The sequence below is a fragment of the Zonotrichia albicollis genome, chromosome 7 (genome assembly GCF_047830755.1).
Source record: "Zonotrichia albicollis isolate bZonAlb1 chromosome 7, bZonAlb1.hap1, whole genome shotgun sequence".
In the NCBI taxonomy this organism is placed as follows: Eukaryota; Metazoa; Chordata; class Aves; order Passeriformes; family Passerellidae; genus Zonotrichia; species Zonotrichia albicollis.
Window position 1 is genome coordinate 30705231 of NC_133825.1, and position 25787 is coordinate 30731017.

At 40.4% G+C, this 25787-nt stretch overlaps 1 protein-coding gene across 8 annotated transcripts in view; it reads left to right on the plus strand.

Annotated features, from left to right (window-relative positions):
- Nucleotides 1-25787, plus strand: part of USP54 (ubiquitin specific peptidase 54) — a 91496-nt gene that overhangs the window by 21253 nt on the left and 44456 nt on the right. For 5 of the 8 annotated variants that reach the window (XR_012581104.1, XM_074544846.1, XM_074544847.1 and 2 more), the window contains exon 2: nt 23515-24362. Coding sequence is in view for 7 of the 8 variants with exons in the window: in XM_074544846.1 (XP_074400947.1) it covers nt 24216-24362 (147 nt within the window). In the remaining variant the exon portion in view is untranslated. Of the gene's footprint in view, nt 1-17; nt 38-339; nt 556-9381; nt 9537-23514; nt 24363-25787 lie in introns of those variants that run through there. The other 3 variants (XM_074544844.1, XM_005481434.4, XM_014275605.3) reach the window with 3 other exon arrangements.

Consider the following 25787-nt stretch of genomic DNA (forward strand, 5'->3'; position numbering starts at 1 on the left):
GGGAAAGGATTTGATGCGTGTTGCGAAAATCCACCAGGTGAGTGGTTTGCTCGCCCAGGTGATTTCCATATTCGGCACCCTGGGGAGTTCTTTCCGGGGAGGAGGGCTGCGGGCGTGCGAGGGCAGGGCGCGGCTGCCGGGCGTCTCGGCGGTGCCGGGAGGTGGCGGAGAGGCGCTGGAAGCCGTGGGGCGGCCCGGCGTGCCCCGCAGGGGAAGCGGGCTGTTACCGGAGCGCGGCCGTGGCTGCAGCCCGCCCTCCCCGCCGGGCTGAGGCGCAGCGGCCCCTTTAAGGCGCGACCTGCCGGGGATCAGGTGCGCGGCCAGAGCGATGACGTCATGGGGCGGGACCGCAGCTCCCGCTCGCGCTGCCCGCGCCGCGGGACGGGGCGGTGGCGGCTGCGCACGTGCGCGGGGCGGCGGAGAGCGCGCGGGGCCGCGCGAGCCGGGGCGGCGGGAGCGGGGCCGCAGCAGCAGCAGCAGGTGCCGGCTCGGTGCGTGTGGCGCTGCCTGCCCGCCCTGTGAGCACGTGAGAGATTTTCTCCTGCAGCAGGCTAGGTGGGAAAAATGTGCTGTGTGCAGCGTGTTTAATTCTTTGCAAACTTAATTGATGTTTTGGGGTTTTTTTCTGTGATACAGCCATCCATCGTGTTGTATGTTTTATTTGTGTTTACTTGTTGAAACGGTTGCTTAGGTAGTAAGTGAACAGCAGGCAGTGCCTCACTTGATTGTGTTTTCCATGATGATGAATTGTGCTGTGTACCTGCTGTCCTTGATAGAAAGTGCTGCGCGAAATTTGACTCTTTATGCTTGGCTAAACTAAGGCAAATCCCAGCGCTAAGGTTTGGACTAGAGGAGGGATGTCAGATGTGTTCCTCCCTTGCCAGTGGAGGATTGTATCCCCCCTGTATGGAAAAGAGACTAGACCTTTTGCCAGCTAGGTGGGAATGTGTAAGCCCATGTGGAATTTACACCGTCTAAATATTTGTATGCACAGGAATTGTGTTTGCTGGTTCTGGAGAAGAAAGGCAAGGGATTGTTTGTAGTTTTTTTTTGGGGCTTTTCTTTTTGTATTTTTTATTGGTTGGGTTTTTTTTTTTTCTTTGTAAGGTGAGGGGAGGCATTGAAATCTTTCTTTGAACATTCATTTAATCTTCATGATAAACAGACTTCTATATTTGTAGTTCTAATTTCTGGCTAATAGGTTCACTTTTCACCAGATAAGTTAAAATTGGCAGAAAAAAATAAAAAAAAATCCCTGCTCAGGGAAATCATCATGTGAAGATAAAGTTGGCAGGAGGACCTCTGTAATTTTCTGGGTGGCAGAAGGATATGACCAAGTAAAACATGGCTTTAGCAGGCTTGGTTCTTAAGACTAGAGAAAAGTCTCTTGGGCATTGTTATGCTAAAAATGTAGGCTAAGAGTTTCCTTTGAAGTCCTGATTTGGAAATGCCCATGTCTACCACATATAATTTTTTGCATTAGATTCCAAAGTCGATTTAGTCTCTTCTAATCTTGTAGAGCAGGGTTCTGGAGTAGGTCTTTGTTTAAATAAACAAAAATACTTGTATGAATGTATGTATATGCTCAGAAATGTGCTATTTTTGCTTTTGAATGCACACCTCTGAAGCCATCATTCTGCAGGTTTCTTTTTTCTATTGTCTTGATAGCATTTCAGTCTAATCAGTATTCAATGGGTGATGTTTTTGCTCTCTAAATTTAGCTGCTGATGTTTATATACTGCTTGGTATTCTGAATTGGTCTTTGTAGAGGGCATCCTGCATAGATAGATCAGCCCCAACAGCCTTTGTCCTGGAAAATGCATCATCCCAGATGACATATTAACAGTGGGCTGTTTAAAGGGATGGATATGTTAATCTGGCATCCTTTAAGACCAGTGGAGTCTTTAGGTCTGTTCGTGTATACTTGCTCTGTATCTTGTTAATGTATCCTTGTGCCTTACACCTCGGGGAGGGGAAAGGGAGTGAATGACACATTTTGCAAGTGTTTACTACTCCTTTTTCTTTTTCTTCTCCCATATTTATGCAGACAGTATGGATGTTGTGTCAGAAGCAGGTTTGTAGTCCAGGGAGACGTTCCAGCCATGGGACACCAGGCTGAGGTGAGCAAGTAGGTAATCCAGGGCATAGCAGGATTAGTCCACAGGGTGAAATCCAGTCAATTACTTTTCTACCTTAAAATCTCTTTAACTTTTAAGTATATTTTTTCATTACAGCACCTATTACTGTGACAGATGTGACTTTCCATAGATTTTTGGCAAGTGGCTTACAGTTTCCTCTCGATGTCATCACCTATTTCTTCCCCTTCTTGTTTGTATTTAGCATCTTAAGCCAGTTTAATTTCACTGGCTGTGAAATAAACAATAGTCATCATAAGATGTGATTGTGTATACTGTTGAAAAAGTCACTGAAATGTAAGCATCTGCAACAGCTTTTGTAGGTCCATAAAATTTTAAGAAGTAATGGCTGTTCTAATGAAATTATCAGAAAATATTTCAAGGTGAAAAGAAAGCTGATTCAAGAATTGTTTTTACTTCCCCTCTTCTTTCTAATGGCACATTTTCATAGAGGACTTAGTTTTATGAATTGCAAATAAAAGTTTGTTTAGGATACTAATTCCCCCATTGTGATTGGGAGGATTCCTGGAATCATGTGTGACATTGACTTTTATTTTCAGCTCTTCAGTATTGTAGCATGGATTTAAATGCTCTTGGGAGTTCCATGCTATATATGTACATCCTGACTGCATATCAGTCTGCCAAGGTTCAGTCATAGGACAAAAATAAAACAGAACAGAAAATAATTAATGCAGAATGTGGAATTGTGGAAGAGAATATTTTATGAGTCTCATTACCTTCTCTATTACTGTGGCTTTGTGATCTTGTTTTTTCTGTTAAATTAAGTGGTACAAAAATAAAGTCAAACAGCCAGGCTTACTTTCATTTGGGTTTCACAATGATGCAAGATATTTTCCAAAGTGAATCTTACACCTTCAACCTGTCATCTCCTTTTTATGTCAGATAAGAGGCTGAAAAGCACTGGTTTTATTTGATGCAGGCATGTCAAACCAACTTGCACAATTTCCTTTCTCAAGATTTCTTGCAAGCCTTTTGTCAGGTACCAAAACATTGCTAAGATTCAAGGTTTACAGGTTGTGTGCTGTAATTTAGGGTCACAAAATTATGTAAGTTCTTGACTAGTGTAGGAAAAATGGATACAGATTTATCACTCCAGTTATGCTGGTTCTGTGCCATATGTGTGCTTTATGTAGGAAAAGTTGTTTCCTGACTTAATCAAACTATAAATTAATTCCTCAATAATGTGTGATCATATTTAAACCACAGGAAGTGATTTTGTACCATGCATCTCAAGGCATTAAACTCTGTGTATGTGTGTCTTTCCCAGCTGCAGAGGTGACAGGTGACTTGTCTTTGGCTTTCAACACAGCATGGCATCACAGTCACTCAAAGAATGTGCTCATGCTTTGACCAAGAAATTTAATTTAGTGCTTTGCTTGATTAACAGGCATCTATAACCTGGTGTCTTACTTGCAGTCAAGAAGACCTTTTGCCCTCTCTTTTTGATAGGATATTTATAAAATATTCTTTGGCTTGGGTGCACTTACTGAGGTGGAAGTTACAAAAAGCAGGATGGATTAAATGCATTGTGCTGTGTTTGGCAGTCACTGGGGGAGTAAGTACGCAATAGAATTGCTTTTCTTATTTTTGTGGTGGTTTTGGGAGGGTAGTAGAAACAAGAAGTGCAGTTATTTGTGGTATTTGTGGTGTTAACCTCTGTGGTAAAGAGTGGTATTTAGATTCTTGCTTGTCTTTGGTAACTTGTAAACCCTGGCTTTTGTAGTCTTAGAGACTTCCCAGTGCTACAGGTAAAACTAGTTTGAGTCACTCTTAAGAGTTCCTAGATGTAGAAAGTCAAATTGCTAGCAGGATATGTTCATAGTAATGTGCTGAGGGTATTAGCACTTTGTTTTTCTCCCAGTATTTATTTTTTGGTTTTTGAGTCATCTGCCAAAAGAAAAACTAGTTTCGATGAGGAGCACTCTGCCTTCTAGCACACAAACATAAGAAATAAAATATCTTTTATCAATTAAGGGGAAAATATTGAGTGTATATACCAACCTTTTACTCTTAAGATTATAAATGAGCAAGATTCATTTGTCAAGTATAAGGTTGTAATGGAATTATGACAATAGTACTCCTGATAGCGATGACTGGACATCACCTATGAAGGAATTGTTTCCACTTCGATGCTATCAAGCTTGTTTTTGAACTAGTTTAGATTTTATTTGAGCAGATGTAGTCTAAACTAATTTAACTGGTTCTAGCACCCCAAGTTGCTCCACACAGAAAATACTGTGGAGGCTATATAGGGAACACTGAGGAACAGATCTGACTTCAAACCACCCTGGCCTGTCTTTCCACCTGGCTGCTGTTTACCCTGACCAGGTTGTTGTGTTGCTGTGTTGAAGGGTTGCACAAGGATGAGAATGAGCAATTGGGAGGCTGAAGGAAAGTGGGGGCATAAAAGCTCTGTCCTCACTTTAGTCAGTATCTGAGTATTGAAAAATATTTCTGACTCTCTTTTGGTAGCTATTACAACAGCTTGATTTGGTTATTCTTTTATGTGAGAAAAGGCAAAAAAAGATTTTTGTTCATCTTATAATTTAGAAGCTATTTGAATAGCTCTGGGTTACCCGACTTTAATAAAAAACCAAGTAACTGGGTTGGTAAGACAAAACAGAATGGATTTTTTTTTTTTTTTCAATATGAGTCCATTTGATTCTAAAGCTATGCTGATGAAGTAAAAGCAAGATTTTGCTGTGCCTCCCCACTCCCCAGACCGTATTTAAACAGTTGTCTTGCCATGTGGAAAAGGTCAGCTGAGTACAGCATATGTATTTGCCCAATATGTTTGAGCACATTGCCCTAAAGTTTGTTAAGACTGTTGTTAGATTTTTTTGGGTTTTTTCCATCCTCTTGAAAATTGCCCTGCTGATGTGGCAACATGAGCTTATCTATCTTCACCCTCCTCATACCCTAAAAAAGAAATTATAGATGGTCATTGCTTTCTAGCCACAGAATTAACTTTTTTGACCTCAGAGATTTTCAGTGAAGAGGGCAAACATCTGTTTTCAGACTTCTTGAAAGTCCGGGGGATGCATTCTCCAAGTTCAAACTTGAGTCCTAGAAGAACGTACTTACTTAAATGAAGGAGGCTAGAAAAGGTTAACCAGGGGGTTAATTTGCACCAGTTGTTTTGAACTGATGTCTCCTGCAGTGCAGCTTTACTGTGGCTGCTTAAGGACAGGGCAGGGCAGGTGGCTGGGTCTGGAGTGGGTGCTCCTGCTCTCTCCCTGTTCAGCTCTCAGTGGAAGTGGCTCCTGGAAGTGGCTCACAGCTCAGTGCAGTTCTTGGAAGCAGTGGGAGCGTGAGGCTGGGGAAAGTACACAGAGTGACACAGTCTGCTGTTTCCTCAGTGCAGCGAAACTGCGCCTTCCGTCTGTGCTCCGGCTGCTGCTCAGCCTTCTGACTGCAGATGGAGGGGCAGCTTTGGTAGCTGGGTAGGAGGATCTAACTACAGGCCACTGTCAAGAAGCATTGTTCACTCAGCCTACTTTCCTGCTTTTGAGTGAGAAAGCTAATGAAAAAATAAAATTTCCATTGGTAGAGTTGTTTTTTGCCAACTGTTTTTTGCTGTCCTGTTTGTTATACGTCATTTTGCAAACTTACCACTGTTAGCATAAGGGGAGTGGAAGGGGCATGTGATGGTGAACAGACCCACCCTGGTAGCAGCTGTCAGCTTGGCACAGCTGTATCATAAAGCATACTGTAAGTAACCTGTGCTAGAAATTAGTGGCTAGTACATCTGCATGGTGTCTTGACTTTGGTGGCAAAGCTCATAAAGAAGCTGCTGTAATTACTGTTTCTCTGCTCTGTAGTTTGCTGGTCTATGTTGTGCCACTTAAAAGTGCATACTGCAGGGCTACTCTGTATTTTGAATAACTGAAATTTTAAAAGTAGCCCAACTTCATACTTCTATCTTCTGGTTATTTTCAACCTACATTATTTTCATGAGGCAATTTGTAATGTGGTCCTACACTGGCTGCCACTTGCAGAACAGAGCATCAGATGAGAATAGTAAGAATTGATCTGTGGAAGTCTGGCAGGATCTTCTGCAACCAGCTTCTTTGTTGCCAGTTAAGAAACTTCATCTTTACCATGTAGCATTTATTCCTGACAAACTTCTCCATGTAGACAAACTTAGGGTATTTAAACTGTACCAAGTGTGCTGACATTTACAGCTCGATGAGTGGGAGTGCTCTAGTGGATAATTATGTGAAGGTGAAGGGAAGGGCTAGCGTAGCCTTTGCTAGGTAGGAAGCTAAAAGATATGCAAAAGCAGAAGGAAGCCAAAATCATGTGACTCTGCAGACATTTGGAAAATAACTCTTTTCAGTCGTAAGAGAATGGTTGTTTCAGCTCTGTCATCTATACTTTGTTTCTTCAGGGTTTTTTTTAACTTATGTTTTTGTAGTTTTTCTTGGCTATCTCTCTTTGTCTTGCCAGCTGTGAAGGTATGCTGTTGGCATGCATGCTTCTAACAGATGGGGTTATTTGCAAATACATTTGCTTCATATTGCTATGTCTGAACCAAAGCAAAAAAGCAAGGAAGGCAGAGATTTCGGGCTCGTCTCTGTTGGTTTAGTCTGCCTGGCTTTCCTGCCTCATTGCTGAGGTAGCTGTGTGGATGGCTGTATAATTGCTACCATTGCTCTCCCAGTTGCCTTGAGGGCTGCAGTACTTGACCAGAACAGTTTGAGGGTTGCTGTGCTGTACTAATTTAGATGAAATGTTAGAAGAGTTGAAATGATTCCCCCCCCGCCCCTTTCTTCCTGTTCTGTGCAGAAGTGTGGTAATTGCTCTGAGTTCTGTCATAGTTTGGTGGCAGTGAGTCAGATTCTTAGCTGGTATGTTTGGCCAAGTTTTCTTTTGCGAGTGCAGTAGCACTGTTGTTCCTCAGCTGGGGACCTGTCCCCCTGCTTCTGCTCAAGGCATGGGGCCCTGCTCGCTGTTTGAACCGTCAGACCCTCACTGGCACAGAGTGAACTCTTATTTTCTGTCAAATGCAGAGGGATTTGTTTCAGTAGTAAAACACTATTGTCCTTTGCTGCTGTATGATTCTAAAAAGTTTTAATTATAGGTGTGATGGAAGCAGAACTGATCTTGCTTTCAAGAGAGCATTTAGAAATAATTTTCGTGCTTTCATCAAGCACTGAAGTGTTGAAGAACTGGTTATTGTTTAGACAGGTAACTGGTAGTCTCCACTATCCACATGCTGAGGGACTGTGCAAAATGATGTCAAAACAGGTGTTTGAAAATGTCCAGTTGGATCCAATTGCCATTGGATCCATATTCCTTGCAGTTACTCAGGTATGTGTGGACACCTGAAGCACTTTATCAAAAAGCTGAAATTGAGTTCCAAAATTATGGAAACTAAGGCAGAAGCAAATAGGAATTTGCAAACATCAGTACCACAAAACTCTTGATGTAACTGATTTAGATGCTTTTCCCCTTTTGTGAGCATTGGCCAGCATCACCTCATCAAGGAAGTCAGTGGAGTCATGGGGGATGCATGTGCTCTTTGTGTCTGAGGAGGAAAGGCAAATGCTTTGTGCCTTGGAAGGAGGAGGACTAAAGGAGTGTAGACGCCAGTGTTTTCTCTGCAAGGGTGCTTACCAGCCTTGGGTTGTTGTTTTGTGGAAATAATGCCACTGTACTCTTGGTAAAATTCTACAGATATTTGAGAGTAAACATGCAGATCCAAGAAATAGGGTGAGACACCTGGAAGACTTGGTCACTCTTTCTGTATTTGGCATATTGCTTTTGCCTGGCAAAAGTCTGTGTTGGTGTTGCAAACTGTGTTTTTAAGTGATTTGGCTTCCTTGAAACAAGCTGTTTGAGGGAAGAGTGCTACAGACTTAACATGTTGCTTTAACCACGCACAGCTGTGGAGGAGGTTTGGAGCCCAGCATGATTACTGAACATTGGACTGGTTTTTGTTCACAATTATGGCACTGTCAGTGCACTTTAAAAAATTACTTTATTTGAAATTTGCTTACACTGAATCTTAAAAAAAAAAGTTGTGTAGAAGCATCATGAGGTAAAAGTGCTTGGAGTATTGTGCTTTTGCTGTATTTTTTCCTTTCTTGTTCTCCTATTTTTGTCCCTCCAAAAGTCTATCATTATGGAAAGACATAGTTAAAACTTGGCTCAGCCCCTTCTATCCTGCAAGACTAAATTGTTCTTAAGGCAAACCAATTTAATTATATTCCAAATGCTTCCTTTTTGCATTGTTTGTTTCTGTTAGGTAAATGGTCCCAGTGGGGATAGTGTCTTCAATTCCTTGTATGTCCAAAGCATTATTATGTTTCAATCTGATTCTGTTAGCAGTATATTGTGCTGGGGCAGCAAGACAATGGTGTGCATTGCTTTGGGTTTTTTTTTGTAACATAACCAAAGTTTTCTCTACAACTATTTTGGTCTTGGATGTACAGTAAGTCTCCCTGTCTGTGCTCTAAACGTGACTGTGTTAGAAGAACAAATTGATGCTGAATGCAGATGGCAGCCCTGTCCTGGAGCTGTAGTGTAGGAGTGTCTGGGAATAATTGTGTAGTAATGCTAATGCTGAGCTTATGGGAGGTTTTGGGCATAGGAAGCCGTTTTTCTGAACAAATTTCTTTTTTCCGTGATCTGTATCACTGGCTTTGGGGATGGTTCCAGGAAGTGTCCTGCAGTAATTGTTCTTTGAAAAACTGCTCTTAAGTTTGTATTGCAACTGCAGGGCTGTAAACTGAGGGACCAAAACTGAATCTATCTTTCGAGTCCTTTTCATTTTTTTTCTGTTAAATGGTGACATGTTGCTCCTGGTTATCAATTTCTTCTACAAGAAAACAATCCTTGACATTTAACTGCAGAGTCTGCAGGAGCCTCTCCAGTTCACTTGTCACACTGAGGGGAGCCCTGCCTTGCACAGGCAGGCTGCTGCTGTAAAATGAAGTCATCCCTTGCAGCCCTATCTCCCTCTCCTCTGCCCCCAGTCTGGTCTCTTTTATAAAAGGGTTTAGAAAACTCCTCCTTGCCTGGCCCTGTGTCCAGGGGAGAGAGCAGGGCTGGGCCTCTGGCCTTATCTCTGTTGTCAGAGCTGCCTGCCTGGTAGGTGGCAGCGGGGGCAATGCTTTTCAAATGAGACTTTCCTGTGCTTAGGGAGGCCCTTGTTTTTTTGTTTTAACAGCTTCCTATTGTTTGAAACAGCAGGTTATCCCCTCCCATGCTATTCTAGCTCTTTCCTGCTCCCTTAAATAATTTTTCTGTGCAAGTATTAATCAGAGCAGTTACTGTCACAGTGAGTCTTCAGTTTTCCTAACTCACTCTGATCTCCGGCTTCTGTTGTGATACCAGTGTGGAGTCCACACAATAAACAGAAAGCAGCTTCTGAAGGTAGGTCTTTCTGATTTTTAATTCAGCATCACCACCACTGTGATGTGACTGTTTTGATTGAATTCAGGTTGTCATAGGAATTCGCTCCTACATATGGTACCGAAAGATAGAAAATTCTGCTTTTCAGTGTGGCTGACTTTTGTTTCTAAGATACAAAGAAAGAGTATTGCTTCACTTAGTTAATAGTTTGCTTTTCAGTGTTCCAGTCCTGCTAGCTAGTGGTGTTTCATGTGTACACTTTGTTTATGATTTTCTATCTCTGTGAAAGGTACTTTCTAAGGCATAAGCTGCCTCTGGTCTACCATACCATAACTTTTCTAATGGTATCCATGATAAATTTGAAGATAAAACCCATCAGAATCTCTTCTCACCATATCAATTGTTACAGCTGGAAAGGATGTTGGCAGTTCATTTCCCATCCCACTTATTGTACAGTTTAAGAATTACTTAGTCAGAAGCGCTCCAGACTGCTTTTTTGATAAGTTAGATGTGGTTTTCCTTCCCTCTACTTGTTGGATCCTGTGTAAGAAAGTTGCTAATGAAATGAGGTACTAAACATATGAGCTTTTCTATTATTTTAATGTACTGATTTGTAAAAGTAAACTTGCTTTATCTGTTTTCCTGATCCCCTGCCTTCTATCGAGTGTCTTGTTTCCAAAAATAGTAATAGTTTTGTGATTGTTTGAAGTCTGTCACTACTGTTTCATACTTTTTGCAGTTCAGCTTAGCAAAAAGTATGTATTTGTTTAAATTTCTAGATTGTAAAAAATGAAACAAAAGCCCTCACAGTATTTTGATATATTTGGTTACACTAAGCAGAAGTTCTAATTCCACAAAATTATAAGTCCAGTTCTAGACTTTGTCATCAGAGAGGGTGAAGGAGGGGGAATAATCTATGTATCAGTTCCCATACTTAACATTCAGTATAATAAACATTCTGCCTGTTCTAATGCATTCCAGATTGTTTTGAAGGAATGACTTCTCAGGCAGCCCAAAACAGACAAGAATTACAGAGACATTGATTATAATCTTCAGAGGCAGGATTCATCTGATCCGTACCTGGAAGATGAAGTCCCAATGTCCTTGCCCTAACTATAACTTCTTGATAAGCTGATTCAGGTCACTAACCTGGTAGGAAATAAAGCAACCCCCCTCCTCCTCTCTTGCCATCTCTCCAAATGTGCTAATCTTGTGAGCTGAATTTGCTTCTGTGAGCCTAAGTGTGAACTGCCTGCCCCAGAGCAGTCATGGAGGGATAAGAGCCCTCTTCACACTACTCTGGTGGCCCCAAGATTTTGGCTTCATTTGGTTATTTAATAAGGTTCCTCTCAGAGGCTGTTTTGAGATTATACATCCTCTTTCTAGAACACTGTATTTCATGGGAGTTGGGAAGCCGTAGGCTTTTTCATTGCTATTATTATAACTGACAGTTCAGAAGCCTCTTGGGGTTTTTTGATGGAGAAGTGTTGCAGTGGATATACAGAAGTTTGTGTTTTCTGAAGTTGTTAATTTATGATGTAGTTATGCCTATAGGTTATGACAGTGGTCTCAAGAGTTTTAGGTATCTTAAAATCCCAAACAGGATGATTCCAGGTTAAAGAGTTGTCTGTTTAAGGCCAGAGAAACATGACAAACAGCCTGAGGAGTGAAGGAAGCAGACTGTGGTGGCTGTCAGGTTGAACAATGGTTTTGGCACACCTGCTGCTTTGCTGCTGAGCTTCTCTGTGTGCTTGGCAGGAAAGGAGTGATTTGGAGGATAACCAGATAGTTTTGTAGACGTTTTTGGTATGTTTCCATCTTCTCTGAGGGAGAGAAAACAGAAGCACTTGCTTTATAATGTAACTAATGGTTGGTTGAAGACTGGAACCATAAACTTTTGGGGCAGGATTTAATAATGCACTTAGAAATGTGGAAGTCAACATTTTGCTAAACTTGAGGACCCTTAGAAGGGAGCGCAGGGAAACTGATTTACCATGGGAAGGGGAAATAGTTGGATATAGTCAAAGCAATGTGTTAGAGAAATTTATACTCGTACTGCCCCTCTGAGTAGACATAAATATAATCAAGAAGAAAATTAAGAGAGCTGAAACAAATGCATTTGGAAGATGTTTTTTCAGTATGACAGTTTTTCAACTCCACCATGTTCCAACTGATATTATTCCCTTGATGCTTCTCCTAGAAGTTGACACAGATGTAAGCTGTGAGACCAGATTACCAGATTACAGTCATATTAATGGTCTTTTTAAGTGACTGAAAAAGCTGGAGAAATTTCCTTTTAGTCTAGCAAAGAAAATGCCTCTAATACTGTACCTGTTTGCTCAAGTTCAGAGCAGTTTAACATCAAATTGAGTGAGCTCAGTTCTGATGGATGAGAAATGTAAGATTTTTCCAGATCATCCACTTACTGGCACGTGTGCATGCACACGTGTGCATGATTTATTTTATTTTCTTAATTACAGAGGAAGGATGCATAGACTCTTAATCTGGATAAAATATTCTTATTTTTTCCTGTTTCCCTTACAGGTGTGTGTATAAGGAAGTGTTGTATGAGACTTGTAATGCTGGTTAAGCAAGGGATAATAATTATAGTAACAGTGTATCTGAATGCTTTTGTCTAGTATTGAAGGAAAATTTTGTAAATTATTTCTCAAAAAAGTATTTATCTTGGTGTCATAACATAACTGAAAATACCATTGTGGTGTGGTAACCCTTGATAAGGATAGCTGTTACAGATGTTGCTTTCCCAGATGTCAGGTGATTGTTCCTTGAAGCCCAGTTATTCTAATGGGAGAGGACTTCTAAACAGGACAGTGTTTGGTTTTGTCCTTTTGTTGCCTTGCTGGTGCTCTGGATCTGAATTGTTTTCTGCCCCAAGTTGCTAATGCAACAGTTGCATCTCTTCAGCAGCTTCTTATGTTGCCAGCATATTGTCTGGGGAATTCTGGGGAAAACAAGTTCTATTGTACAGCCTTACAATGCCTGTAGATGCGAGCCTGGAGCAATATCAGCTGGTCTGGCGCTAACAGAATTTGGCAAGAGAAGGTGTGGGCAACATGTGACTGCTTTGCAACTGGAAGGTGAAGATCCTGTCCTGTGACCAGCTCTAGGGGATCCCAGTGTAGGGAGTGGTGGCTGTGTAACCTGTACAGGAGGCTGCAGGAAGAGGCAAGCCTTAGGGACCATTTTGGATTGCCATGGCAGGATATGGAGTCCTCCACAGTGTTTGAGATGGATGTGCCTAGCCCTTCTGCTGTGGTGAATTCCCAAAAGACTGACAGTATTTTAACATCAGAAAAGCCGTATTTTATTTAAATAGTAATAGAAATGTTACTTCTTTTTAAAAAGAAGTTTAAAAAAATCTAGAGAATACAAAACGGAAATAGGCTCGTGTGCAACTTTCTTGTTACCAACTATGTCTTGCTTGCCCAGCCTGTCAGTCACTGAGTGGTCCCAAATGTCTTACGGGAAATTTTGTGCTAAAAGTAGCCATAGCACACAATCCCTGGAGCTTTCATCTTTGAACAGCCTTGGTATCTCCCCAGGAGGGCAGGATAGGACTCTGCCCCTGCCCCCAGGGGTGCTGCATGGCATAGCCACACTCTTATTAAAGTATGGCACCCGTAATTAAAAGCCAGAAACCAAATGCTTACATAAATGTTATCATCCTGAGACCCAGTTAGTTTCCTGTGTCCTGCTGTGTGTGCTGGAGTGGAAGAACCCCTAAAGCTGCTGTTGTCTCTTGCCTGGAACCTTTCCCCAAAGCTTCTCTGTGCTCCAGTGCTGTTCCCTGAGGTGCTTTGCTTAGGGAGTGGCACACATCATTGTAGGCTGGGCATTTTTTCTCTGTGGTGGAAGAAAAAAGATGAACCACGTACACAGAATATAAGACACGAGTTTAGGAAGCTGTGCTTTCTAAATTTCATGTGTTCTGTGCTGGACTAAGCCAGAAGCTGCTTAATCCTTTGTGCTTAACATTGCAGCACTCCTGGGAGTCCCTATTTAAAGGGTATGTGTGTTGTCTTTAGTTTCACATGTGATTTCAGCCAGTGCAAGATCAGATTTGGGAGAGCAACAGAAGTAGCTCCTTGCTTTTTTTGTAGAGCCCAAACCCACAGAAACATTGAAAAAGTTAAATTACTGCTGAAAGGAATTAAACTGAATCTGTAAAGTAAAAGCATACTTTTTTTTTTAACAATGCAGGTTGAAATCTTATTGTCTGATGTTGAGCTAGACTGCAGTTTTCTCTAGATACTTTTTCAGTGTTGAAATTAGTAGCTTTGACATTTGTTGTTGGCTGGGTACTTTGCAGTGCTGTCAGAACAGACCTCCTTTTTGTGTATGAAAGCAGGTGTACATATCCTTAAATTTGCTCCTTGTCAGTCTGTTTTAAAATAACAACAGCAAGAGCTTTCATTAGAGGTGTTTTCCTTTCCACATGTACTAGTTGGTTAAATGTATTACAACTTTCCTGGGCACCTTCAGAATAGTTTTAATTATATCTTTAACAGGTTTCTTCAGTTGCTAAGAAAAGAGCTCTTGTGACCTACCTCTTCATGGTCTTTTTCTGCCAATGAGCAACCCACAAATAATCTGGAAAGGCCCCTTTCAGGGTATATAACTTCCTCTTGAGTGCTTCCTGGGGCTTGGGGTTTTTTTCTGGCTGGGAGATGTTTTGATTTTTTTGGAGAGGTAAGGGGATTTGTTTTTTTTGTTTATATGAGTTTGGGGTTTTTTGGTGGGTTTTTTGTAGGGAGTTTCTGGTGCCACTCAGTTGGATCATTTTATTGCCAGGCAGAGAAAAAAAAAATCAAAGCTGTTGACATCATTCTTCTTTTTCTTACCCCAACACCCAACTGATCTGTTCAGTTTGTATTATACTGCATTTGCACAGCTTCTGCTTCTGTGACCCATTAGGACAGAGGCTGCTTGTGCTTAACAAGAGTCTCTTTCATGCTTCGTGGATCTCTCCAGGCCACAGCAGGACACAAAATAATCCCTTTTGCATTTGGTGGTTTCACAGTACTTTTCTGGTGAAGACAAAATAATGTTTCTGAATGAAAACAATAGCATCATCTCCATAAGCCTGGTTTTGATAGAAGGAAATTGTTATTGTTTCTGCATCTTATAAAATGAACAACAGTTTGTTTGGGTTTTCCTTCCTCAGCCCATTACTTACAGATTTTAATATTTTAAAATCTTGGAAAGAGTGTTAAAAGTTTTTTAAGTCAGTATGTAATTACGGTAATGTCTGTTAAGACTTAGACAACCAGTTTTTTTGAATCATAACTTAAAAATTTGTATTTGTATTTTGAATTCAGTGAGGCCAGATTTTGTGAAAGTTCATATGCAATCTCATGGCTTCACCTTATTATTAGTTCTAACATAAAAGATACTTATTTCAGAAAACATGTTTGTACAACAATCTGCACACATGAAGCTTTCATTTTTGAATACTAGGCATATATTATCTAATGTTTGACCAAGTATCCTTTGTCTATTTTAGCCATCTACTCCAGCTTTCCCATTGTGAGATCTGTTAAACTTGACTGTAAGGCTTTTTTTTACTATCTTTCAGAAGATGTTTTATGCCAGAAGAATTCAAGCAATTTATCTATTTGTAAGGGGCTTCTCAAAGAAAGTAAAATTTCGAGTAATGGAGGTAGCTGAACATCCTGTTATAAAAAGGTTCCTTCCCTGTGTTTGTAGAAACCACTTCATGACTTCGCCTATGTTTGATGTTTAGCTCTGAGTTCAGGATTGTTGTGCATTAAGTTGTTATTATCCTCTTTTTTCAAAACTCAGAGACCTGTGAAATGGCTCTTTAGTTTTGAAGGTCTGTGGTGGACTGAGTGTGCAGCTGGGCAGAGGCACAGCATGTCCATGGCTGTTGGTTCAGCCACCGATGGACTGGTTGGCAAGGTCTGCTCTGGGGCTGCAGGACTCACAGGGAGGCCATGGCAGCATAATCCAAACACTTTATTTGCTACTTTGGGTTGAAAAGTCTTGAGGTATGGTCATGTCTATTTGCTTTATATTCAGGAAAGGACAGGACCCAGCTCATCAGCTTGCAGAGACAGTCTTTTCCTCTGATTTCCCTCAATGCATTGGTCAGATGTTTTCTTCTGCTGGCCTCCTACTTGTTCAGTTCCACTACCCCTGCTTGTCTGTTCCAGGTTGTTGGTGAGGTGTTTGGTGCCACTGCATATTTTCCCCAACCTGTTTGTTTTACTCTTCCATATGCTATTAAGTGCTGTTGGATATGGGATGTTCTGATTAAGTAAGCTTTTTCTTGTGGTGTGTGCAAGTGTTTTTCCTACTAAAGTTCCGAAGTCTTCATTGAGTTTCACAGCAAATGCTTCTCTATACAGAGCCAAACAAAGCAAAAATGAGTTTCCCTGTTCTTATTAGTTATACTTATTCTTCTGAGACTACATAGTAATGATCTTAAACTCAGCTTATGCATGCGTGTGCATACTCGTGATTCTGCTGAAATGTTATTTATAGCTATACAGCACAGATGATTGCTTAAAAAAGAAGAATAATCAGCATGTTGTGCATGCTGAGAGCATTTGCTTTATATCTTTATGTGAAGTATGAACCTATATAATGTTCTGCAGTGCAGCAGTGCTCCTTCTGCCTGTCAGTTTTAGTAAAACAGGAAAAAAATGATGTAAGCATTTAATACTGGGAGCCAGCAAAGGCACTATAAACTGCTGCTCACTCTGCCTTTACTCTGTTTTTGTGAGTTCCCCTATACTACTTTAATTTTGCACCTTGGTGTGTTATTAGTCTGTCAAGAACCTGAGAGTTACAATCTGTCTTGGTACATGATAATGGTGGTATAGATAAAACACAAAATACAATGAACTAATGCTTTCATCTAGAACTATTATTTTAATACCAAATACTGTCCTGAGCAAAGAAGGAGGGAATAAATGCATTTATGATACTAACAAATGCATTATCTGGCCCCAGCTGTTGATCACAAGGAAGGTGGGAATTGTCTGCCCACCTCAGTGGAAGTTTTCACTAGCCAGTGTTATCCAAAGGTCCATGATGTGCATATGTTGAGGAAACTGATTTCTGCCCTGGATGTCATCTTTCCCCTTGAGCACTACCAGGAGAGAACAGTGCATTGCAGATTTTGACTTTGAGATTCTTAGCACATCAGCAGAAAGACCTGTTTTTCCACCCAAACGCTGTCCATCTGTTTGATCACAGTTTGTTGCTACTCTCAATGTGTTGCTGCCTTGGCTTAATCTTTGTTGTGTTTCCTTTGAAACAAAAAGTACTAATGGAGCCAGACTTCTTCTGTTTGCCTGTTTTCCTGCAAAATCTGTTTCTTGTGTGGTTGTTAATCTGTATGGATATGTGTGAATTTCCACATTCAAACAGATCAGAAATCATTGGTTTATAATAGAGTTCAATAGAACAGAGGGGTTTGGGGTGCTGTAATGTGAACAGTGTATGATTTAGGAGTTGATTGCTACTGACTTCTGCTTAAAGCAAAAAAAGGTGTGAAGATTGACAGAACTCACAGTTACAACAAGGTAGCAGTTACAGATGAAAATCTGCAAGATCAGGAAAAGAAAGGCAGCAGGAAGCAGGATTTTAGGATTTAAAAAGCTACCAGTCATTAAGCCATATGTTGTTGAACACTCCTGACTACTTCTGGAATCCTTTAGGGCTTTAAGTCATTGTTGGACTGGAATTCACAAGCCAGAGTGCAAATCTCTTGGTTTTTTGGACCAGTGCTGTTATCAGTGGAAGAGAGATGAGTTCATTTGTTAATAAGGTGCCATATGAAAATGGGCCTTGAAAGCTTTTGGCAATAGCTGATGGCTGTAAAATACAGAATTTTGCAATCCAAGTGTTTATATCTGGAGACTGAATCAAATACTAAATTAATCTTGAAGCTTTGGTTTGGAAAGTCAAGGTAAAGATTTGGAAAGAGAGTAACTGGTAGCAAGAGGCTGACTGAGCTCTTGCTTGAGTCAAACCAGAACCTTCCATTTCACCAGAGGGTTGACAGCTGCCTATTTTTCATGTTTTCCTGTGTTACACAGGATTGATTAGTGATATTTAACTACTTTTGAGCAATTGCATAACATTTGAAGCTGCTGTGTTTTTCCATTTATCCAAATTCCACAAGTTCCATGCAGAGTGGGATGAAAAGCTGATTTCACTCTACCCTTGTTCCTTGAGAAATGTCTAGCACCAGCCTGGGGTAAGGTAGAGTGTTTTTTAAATATAGGCCTGGGAGAATAAAGTTATATTTCATATAGAAAGAAATAGAAAACTTGAGGATAAGCACTTTGGAAATCCAAGTGAGTTAAAATGTAGGCTTTTATTATCATGTACAGCGATCTTATAGCTGAACAACTGTGAAGGGTAGATCTGAAGGGAATGTAGATGGTTTTGAAAGGATTTGAGTTTACTTAGGATTGGGCAGACTTTCTTAATTTTATATATATTCCTTGCCTCTCCAACTATCAGAGCAAAGTTGCTGATACAAAAGGGTTGTGTAACATAAAGGTGCCTGCTGCTTCCAAAGGATTTTGGAAGTAAAACCAGTGGGCTCATCTGCCTCCATTCCCTGTAACCTCCACAGCCAATTCATCTCCTGAAAGTACCATGATGCATGAGATCAATGGTTATTAATATACTGCTTTTTCTGTCAGTAGAACCATTGTCTGGGGAGCAAAATGTGTTTTGTTAGTAAGCCCCACAGAAAGTAAATAATGTTGCATTTGCATCTCTTTAAGTCTGACCTCCACTCTCTCATTGTTTGCCTTTGAACAGACAATAGCAGTCTTTAAGAAGATATGCTTTACTTTAGAAACTTCTAGATCATCTTACAGGCTAAGTAATTGTTGATCAGAAAAGGCTGTAATGCTGGCTTTAGATATTGAGAGTTGCATTTGGGCTTTTAATTTATTTCTTAATTATAATTTGCCTTTGAATGTTGTGCTGGAGCTCCTTACCAGATAGGTTTTAATAGCTTTTCCCATTATTTGAGAGGCAGCTGGATATTTTGAGTCTTCTTAACTGTTTTATGAAAGTCTGGACACAGCTACCTTACTGTCTCAATAGCTGTATAGAAAAGTGACATACTTTTCCATTATTCTGAACAGAAGTCTATGTTGTTGTCAGCACAGAACACAGGTGATGTTTATCAGCTGATGTCCTTATTTCAGAAAGGGCTACAGAAAAGGCTGCTAAAACTGTAACCCTGGAGGAGAATCTTCTGTATTTCAAAGCCAGTGGCTTTCTTCTGGGTTTTGGTGGTTGGGTTTTTTTTTTTTTTTTCTTAACTGTGAAAGATGCTCTTTAAATAGATTTGGCTGACTGTCAGGCTTAAAATCAAATGATTCAGATTAGGTAAGTGTTTGCAAGATTTCATTACACTTCTTTAAGGGGCAGTCCACCAGAGTTTTATAAAACCTACTAGCATTTTGGATGAGGAAGTTGGAGAATGTTTTGCTGTAAAAAGAATGTTTTCATGCAGTATAAAGCTGTACTTGACCCCAGCAGTTTACAGGGTCTCACTTTGGAGTGTTTCTGCAGAATGTGATCTCTCCATGCCTCTTGCTGGTCTGAGCAGTTAACAGGAATGTTGAGTGGGTTGGTGTTCATGGTTCATTGGTTGTTGGTTTTGAAAGTTGGTATAAAAACATTTTTTCTTCATAAAATTGTTCAGTTTTTTTCCTTCCCATGACTTTAGAAGCATTAAGTTGTCTATAGAAATGGCAACATTGCTGCATTGGGGAAATGCATTCCTAAAAAGTGATTGACCCATCAGGATTTTGGCTACAGTTTCTTCTCTTGGTTGATAGGCTGTATAAATACAGTGGTAATGACCAAAAATAATGTTTGTTATGCTAGATTTGTTTGCTATTCTGTCTAGTCTTATCCATTTTTGTTTGCATTATCTTGAGGTGATCTCTCAGAAATGGCCTCACTGTGTCTTCTGGAGAAACCTGTGGTGTTAGATCAGGCTTGCTGTATCAGTACTCTCTGCAGAAGCACACCCATGGGTTTTGGGAAGCATGTTTTTAGTCTTCAAGATCATTTTGATTGTCTTAATTAGTTACTTTTAGCCAGACATTTGGATAATTTGCTTCTAGTAGATGGAAGGATATCTTTGGTGTCTGAAAGAGTATTTATCATAACCTTAGCAAACTCTGTTTTCCAAAAAGGCTCTGGGAAGTTAGCCTAAGGTCCCTGGTACTCAAAGCTTTGTCTCTTCAACACTTCAGGGACTGAGAATTGTGCAATAGCACATGGGAAACAAGGAAGAGCAGTAAGAGTCTGCTAGGGGCACCAGTGGCACTGTGAGGTGCTGTCAGATGCAGTTCCTGGTTCCTCCCAGTTGGCACACATAGCACAGAGCCAGGTAATCAGGTCGTTCATGTAAGAGAAGACTGACAGATGGCTGCAAGCTTGACAGCAAAAGTATTACAGACTCTTCCCTGCCCCTTTCTCCCAGCAGAGCCATCAAGGCTGAGAAATGCATGCATAAAGCAGAATTTTTTTCCCCTCTGTTGTCCCATTTGTACTGTGAAAAAATTCTTGGCAACAGAGATGAATGTAAATCTACCTTTTTGTAGTTGCACTTTATTGTCTAGATGAGCAAATACATCTATCTCGTATTTCTGGCTAGCTAAGAATCTCAAAAAGAAGAGACATCCTCAAGAGGAGGAAATCATCTGCTTTTGCTTCTGTCAGGTCATTGCCCCCTCTTCACTCTTTTCTTCATCCAGCCTCATGGTTATTTGGTATTGGGAAGTTTTCCACCCCTCTATTTTATTTCATTACCTTCAAGATTGAATTTAAACTGACTTGCAAAGCTGACTATCTTTTGGGATGTCTAAACTAAATTAAGACTTTAATATTGATATCTCTGCAATTAAATATAATTTAATCCATGCAGAAATTCACAAACACTCTCATCATTGCAGGTACATGGAGAAAGTGTGTTCTCAAGCCTCCATTTCTACTAACTTTCCATCTAGCTGAGAACAGCCATGGGATTGTTCTTGTGCCTCTTCACTGAGTCAGGAGCCATCTGGGTGAAAACTTTCATCAAAATCCATTGTCTTGGACAAGTCTGTCTTTTTTTGTTATCAAAAGATCTTGATTTCAAAGCTGTTTCTCACCTCTTTGGGTTGCAGCATGTGAAGGCATGATTTGCCCTCAACACCATTAATCTACTCCCATCAGAATAGGTGGTAGGATACTGGGGGAAAGGAGTCTCTTCTCTAAAATCAGACACATTCACACATTGAAGCATTTACTTTGTTCTGTGTTTTGAAAGTTTTTTTTCAGAAATATAACTAATAAACACTAAATTTCAGACATCTCTTATTTAATAGTCTGATAAATGCTTAATTGGTGGTTTCAGCCACACGTAGTGCTCTATGGAAGCATCTTTGTTCCTAAACAGGGTTGTTCTAATTCACCCACATGCTTGGATTGAGAGTTCAAGCAATAAAATATTTGGCTACATGAGACTGCAGCGGGAGAGGGGTGTTACATTCCACACACCCTTCCTCCTCTCCTCCAAAAATGAACAATGATAGTGAGCCCTTGCCAGAGAATAAAGGATGCAACTTGAGATGTTACATTTCTGTGTGATTGATTTAGCAAGGGAATATGGGGATAAACAGGGTCTTGAAATCTTCTGTGGTACATCTTGTAGAGTGTTGTGCTCTGCTGTCAAAGGACAGACTCTGGTTTCTTCAGGCCAGAATTGTGTGCTGAGCCATGGCCAGCTTTGCTCTGGGGCTGTGTTGCTGCAGTGCCCCGTGCCTGTCTCGGTGGCTGGGAGCCCTCCTGCCTTCCCAAAGGAAGCTGCTACAAAGCAGCAGGAAGATCTACAATGTTGGGTTGGATTTTTCTATTATATGTTATCTATTATTATTTTATTTACTCCTCATTAAAGAATTTGTATAATGTTTATTTAATATGAGGAGTTGTATGTCACTGGCTAGGTTTTTTGAGGTTGGCAGAGTGCAAAGCTGTGATCTGGAGACCTGGTTTTGTCCTAACTGGGTGGTTACCAGCTTTAAGTGTTTTTTGCTTGTTCTTAGCTTTGCAAAGGCCATGTAGCCAAATGAGCAAACTGGATGTGCTCCTGTGAGCAGTCATGGTGGTAAGAAGTCAGTTCTGCTAAGCCTGAGCAGAAGCAGTGCAGGTACTGAGCTTACATGGCTGCTGTAAGGATGCAGGCCAGTTTGAAGTAGTCTTGCTGCAGTGGCAGAACTGCAAAGCCTCTAGTCCTGAATTTTGTTCCAAAACAATAAAAATAAACTAAAACAAAAATGTAATCACTTTGTCATATCTGATGTAGCTTTACTCAAAAATTGTTCGAAAGTTAGTTTTACAGCCCATTTTGAGAGCAGAGTCATGTTTTGAACTTGAAGTCCACTAAATAGGTGCAGCTCTTAGCTGTGTGTCTTGGGCATGTTTTGGATTGGGTTTTTTTGTTTGTTTGTAGGTGCTTTGGAAAGAAGACCAGGTGTTTGGCTCAGTGGTTTTTGTGAGGCAGCACAGAGCCTGCCTGTCTCAGTTTGTTACACTCAGCGTTGCTCTGTCTGTGACACACGGTCTTAGCCACTGCACCTATTGCAAGTAGTGTTGCTTTACAGAGATCCCTAAATTGATCCCTCAGTAGCTCACACAGTGTGGTTGGCTCATGGTTCACTAAGGGGTTGAGCAAAGAAAGGGGGCTGAGGCTGAAATTGCTTTGAAATGACTCCTGTGTAAGTTCAGCACTCAGGAATGTTGTGTGACGGGCACGGCAATGGTCTGTGCCTGCAGGCTTGCAGGCATGTCTGAAATTTTGCATGGCACACTGGCAACCAGGACTACTCATCTGTGAGAAGATATTTGCCTGCCTTACAGCAATGCTGAGACTTCATTAATATTTGCAGAATGAGTTTAACAGAAATACAAATGAAGTATTAGTAGAAGGGAATGTGTTAGGCTGCTGTAACACATTTGGAGGTCTTTAGGAAGTTCTGTGTGTTTTGACAGGAGATGAAGAATTTATAATTGTGTGGAAGATGAAGAACATGCCTTCGGAGATACCCAGGGTGTCTTTGTAGGGTATTATACTCTCGGTTAATTTTTGCTGATGTACAAACCCTGCATATCTCTATTTGGTAGTGACTTCATGCTGCAATTTACACTTAAATGTATTTGGATTAGGGTTATCTTGCTCATACTATCCCTAATAGGTAATTTCAATTGTTGTTATGTGTATCAAAATTGGTAGAATTCTAGATGTCGTTGGGAATGTCCCTGGAAAATACTATGCAAGTTCCTTTAAATATAGGTGGACTACACTTAAGAGAATTAAAAAAAAAAATCTGTGTTTTTATGAATCTTGTCATTCCTGTTTCCGTGCCTTTTATAAGACATCATCTATCCCATGTACCTAGATTAAGGAGAGGTACACATAGTTTCTGATGAGGGAAATTTGGAGACTTTTCCCTGGAGAATGCAGTGGGTTGCCAAGTCAGGGATGAGCCTTGTGCCTTCCATGTTCAGTGCAAAATCCCAGTTCTAGGGTGGAGAACGTGCTAGCATGTGTTCATGGAACCACAAATCCTCGTGTAACTGTTTGAATGAATAAGATAGTATTAAAAAAAAAAGGCAATACAAGATTGTAAAGGATATGTTTGACTACTGCCATGGGGTTTACTTGAATGTTGTGGTTTATTTTTTTAATCTAGTTTCCTTCTTAACCTTGCCAGCATACTCCAAACTTCCTTGCTATTACATGCTTTTCTCAGAATCCTCTGTTCTTTTCCACATTATTTTATTTTTTGGGTGGAGGAACTTTTATATTTTTTGCTTTGTCTCTGAAGATTTAGTGTGTTGTGGGAGGTGAGGCAACACTGGTCTTGGCAGAACACCACAAAACCAAGAGTAATTAAATGACGCAAGCCTTTGATTATTTTTCTCTCTCAAGCTTTCTGGCACGGCCGGGCATTCCGATTGCAAAAGGAGGATTGGGAGAAGAAGTTTCTAAAGACTGCCTGCGGAATTAGAAGAGCTGTGTCGGAGACGTCTCGCTGCTAGAGAGCTCTTCGCTCTCCAGTTCTGGAGTTACTTCTTTTTCCCCTGTGAGGCTGATGTCTCTGTCATCACCCAAGATACATGTAACTGAAAGAGAGCTGCCAAGGTTGTGTTTTGGTTTCTTTGCACCCCTACTAATTGGATTTTTCCCGTGTTCTTCTGGAGGATTATAGAAGGATTACAGAAGCTGTGTTTTTGGGGGTGCGGGAGGAAGTTGTTGTTTTTCTCGTCTTGAGTCTGGGACCTCCTTGATTTGCCATTTGTTCTCTGAAGTTGCTGCCTATTTGGAAAAGGGAGAAGCAGCTTAACATGAGCTTGCACAACCATGGATTCAATCCCTTTGCAAATGTTCTATGTGGCTGCTTTTAAAAGAGGTTTTTGCATGCATAAGCAGCAAATGAAGAATAGCATCCCGGGCTGGATTTAAAAGAAGCAAGCTCCTTGAGTCCTGACAAAAGGCTAAATACTATATTTAAACTATATTTTAAGGAAGACTGGTGTTGTTTCAGTTTCAAATTTTTTGAAAGGAAGCATCTGATTACGTCAAATATTCTGCCAGCCTAAACCTGCATTTTCTGCAGCTGAAATTGGAAGATGTCTTGGAAAAGAAATTACTTTTCTGTGGGTCGGGGCAATGTACAGGGCATGTTTACTCCACGAAATACCACCTCCATAGCACCCAGTAAAGGTCTCAGCAATGAACCGGGACAGAACAGCTGCTTCCTGAATAGTGCGCTACAGGTAAGAGCACAGAATAAAGAATGTTCCTGGTTTTGCCCTCTGTCTGTTGCAGTGTTTTCCTGGGCACTGTGCAATGTAGCCAAACTCGAGTCCATAACTGTTGGTGGGCCTAGGTAGAATAAAGCAACATTTGGAAAAGCAGATTGAGTTGTTGAACAGCTTTTTAATTTTCAAGTTTTCCTAGTGAATTCAATAGCATTTACACAGTCATCATTTTCTTGTATGTGTAAGCTTCTAGAATGTCAACCCATGCTAAAAATATACATAGAAATTGTATTTTAAAATAATAGGATATTGCATAGCTTGCAGAATGCATACTCCTTAAAAGTAAACTTTTTTTGTTGAACCAGTCAAGGTTTGATAATAACTGTACAAGATCCACTTTATGTAGTTCAGTTTTCTTTCTGGCTGCTGCTTTGTAGCTTAGTTTAAATGGCTGAGTGTTTGCCTTTTGATTTAGAAGAATTAGAAGAAAAACCTTTTCTAGTGCCAAATTCAGTGGAGTGGTATGGCTGCTATAGAGATGTTGTCACCATTTAGATGCTTCAAATATCTGATGGTTGAGGTTCAGTAATTTTGGCAGCAGGGCTTAAAACCCTTTCACATCAGTTTCCATCCCTTCATATGACTTGTCTGTGCAGAACAGACTGTATCACTGTAGGTTTGACTTCTGTTTAGTTTTTTTTCCATGGGCACAATCAGGTTCTCGGCTGCAGGCTTCCATATACCCCTAGTGCAAATAATACATATTTGTATAACTATGACCCTCAATAGGCTTCATATGTTAGGAATGACAGGGCAAAGAGAAGTTTCTAATGATGTTCTGTATCAATTACCTTTATTAAGCTGTAAGGTGTAATGACCAGCTGCTTCCTAATATTGAGTTAGTGAACTTAGGTCTGGACTAAGTAGATCTTAATACCAGCTGCATGCTATACATGAAGATGAAAGCATATGACCTGGTCTTTAATCTGCTACAGAAACCCTTTTCTTCTAAAGCTGAAGAGAGACAGGATACTGAAAGTACTTAGAATCAGAGCTGAATGAAAAAAAAGGCAAGATGGTAATCGTTTCATAAAATACATACCTCTGGAGTATATCTTAATTTTTAAACACTTAATCTGAAATGCTCTTGAATGTTTGTTGCTCCTCACTCTTACAACTTTCTCTAAACATTCAAGCTAAACTCCAGAGGCAATTACATAAAAAATTGGACTCATTTCTAAATATGATTTTTTGTCCTTTTGTAAAGTCTGCAGTAGTTCTTCAGGAATGTTTGTCTGTAATCAAATGTTTTCAAGGCTTATATTTCCTCCCAGGCCCTTAAGTACAGGGATAGTTCGAGTATAAACATGGCCCTGGCAATTACGAATTTTTGGGAAACTTACAGATTATATTTAAAAATGTGTTTACTGAATATTACAT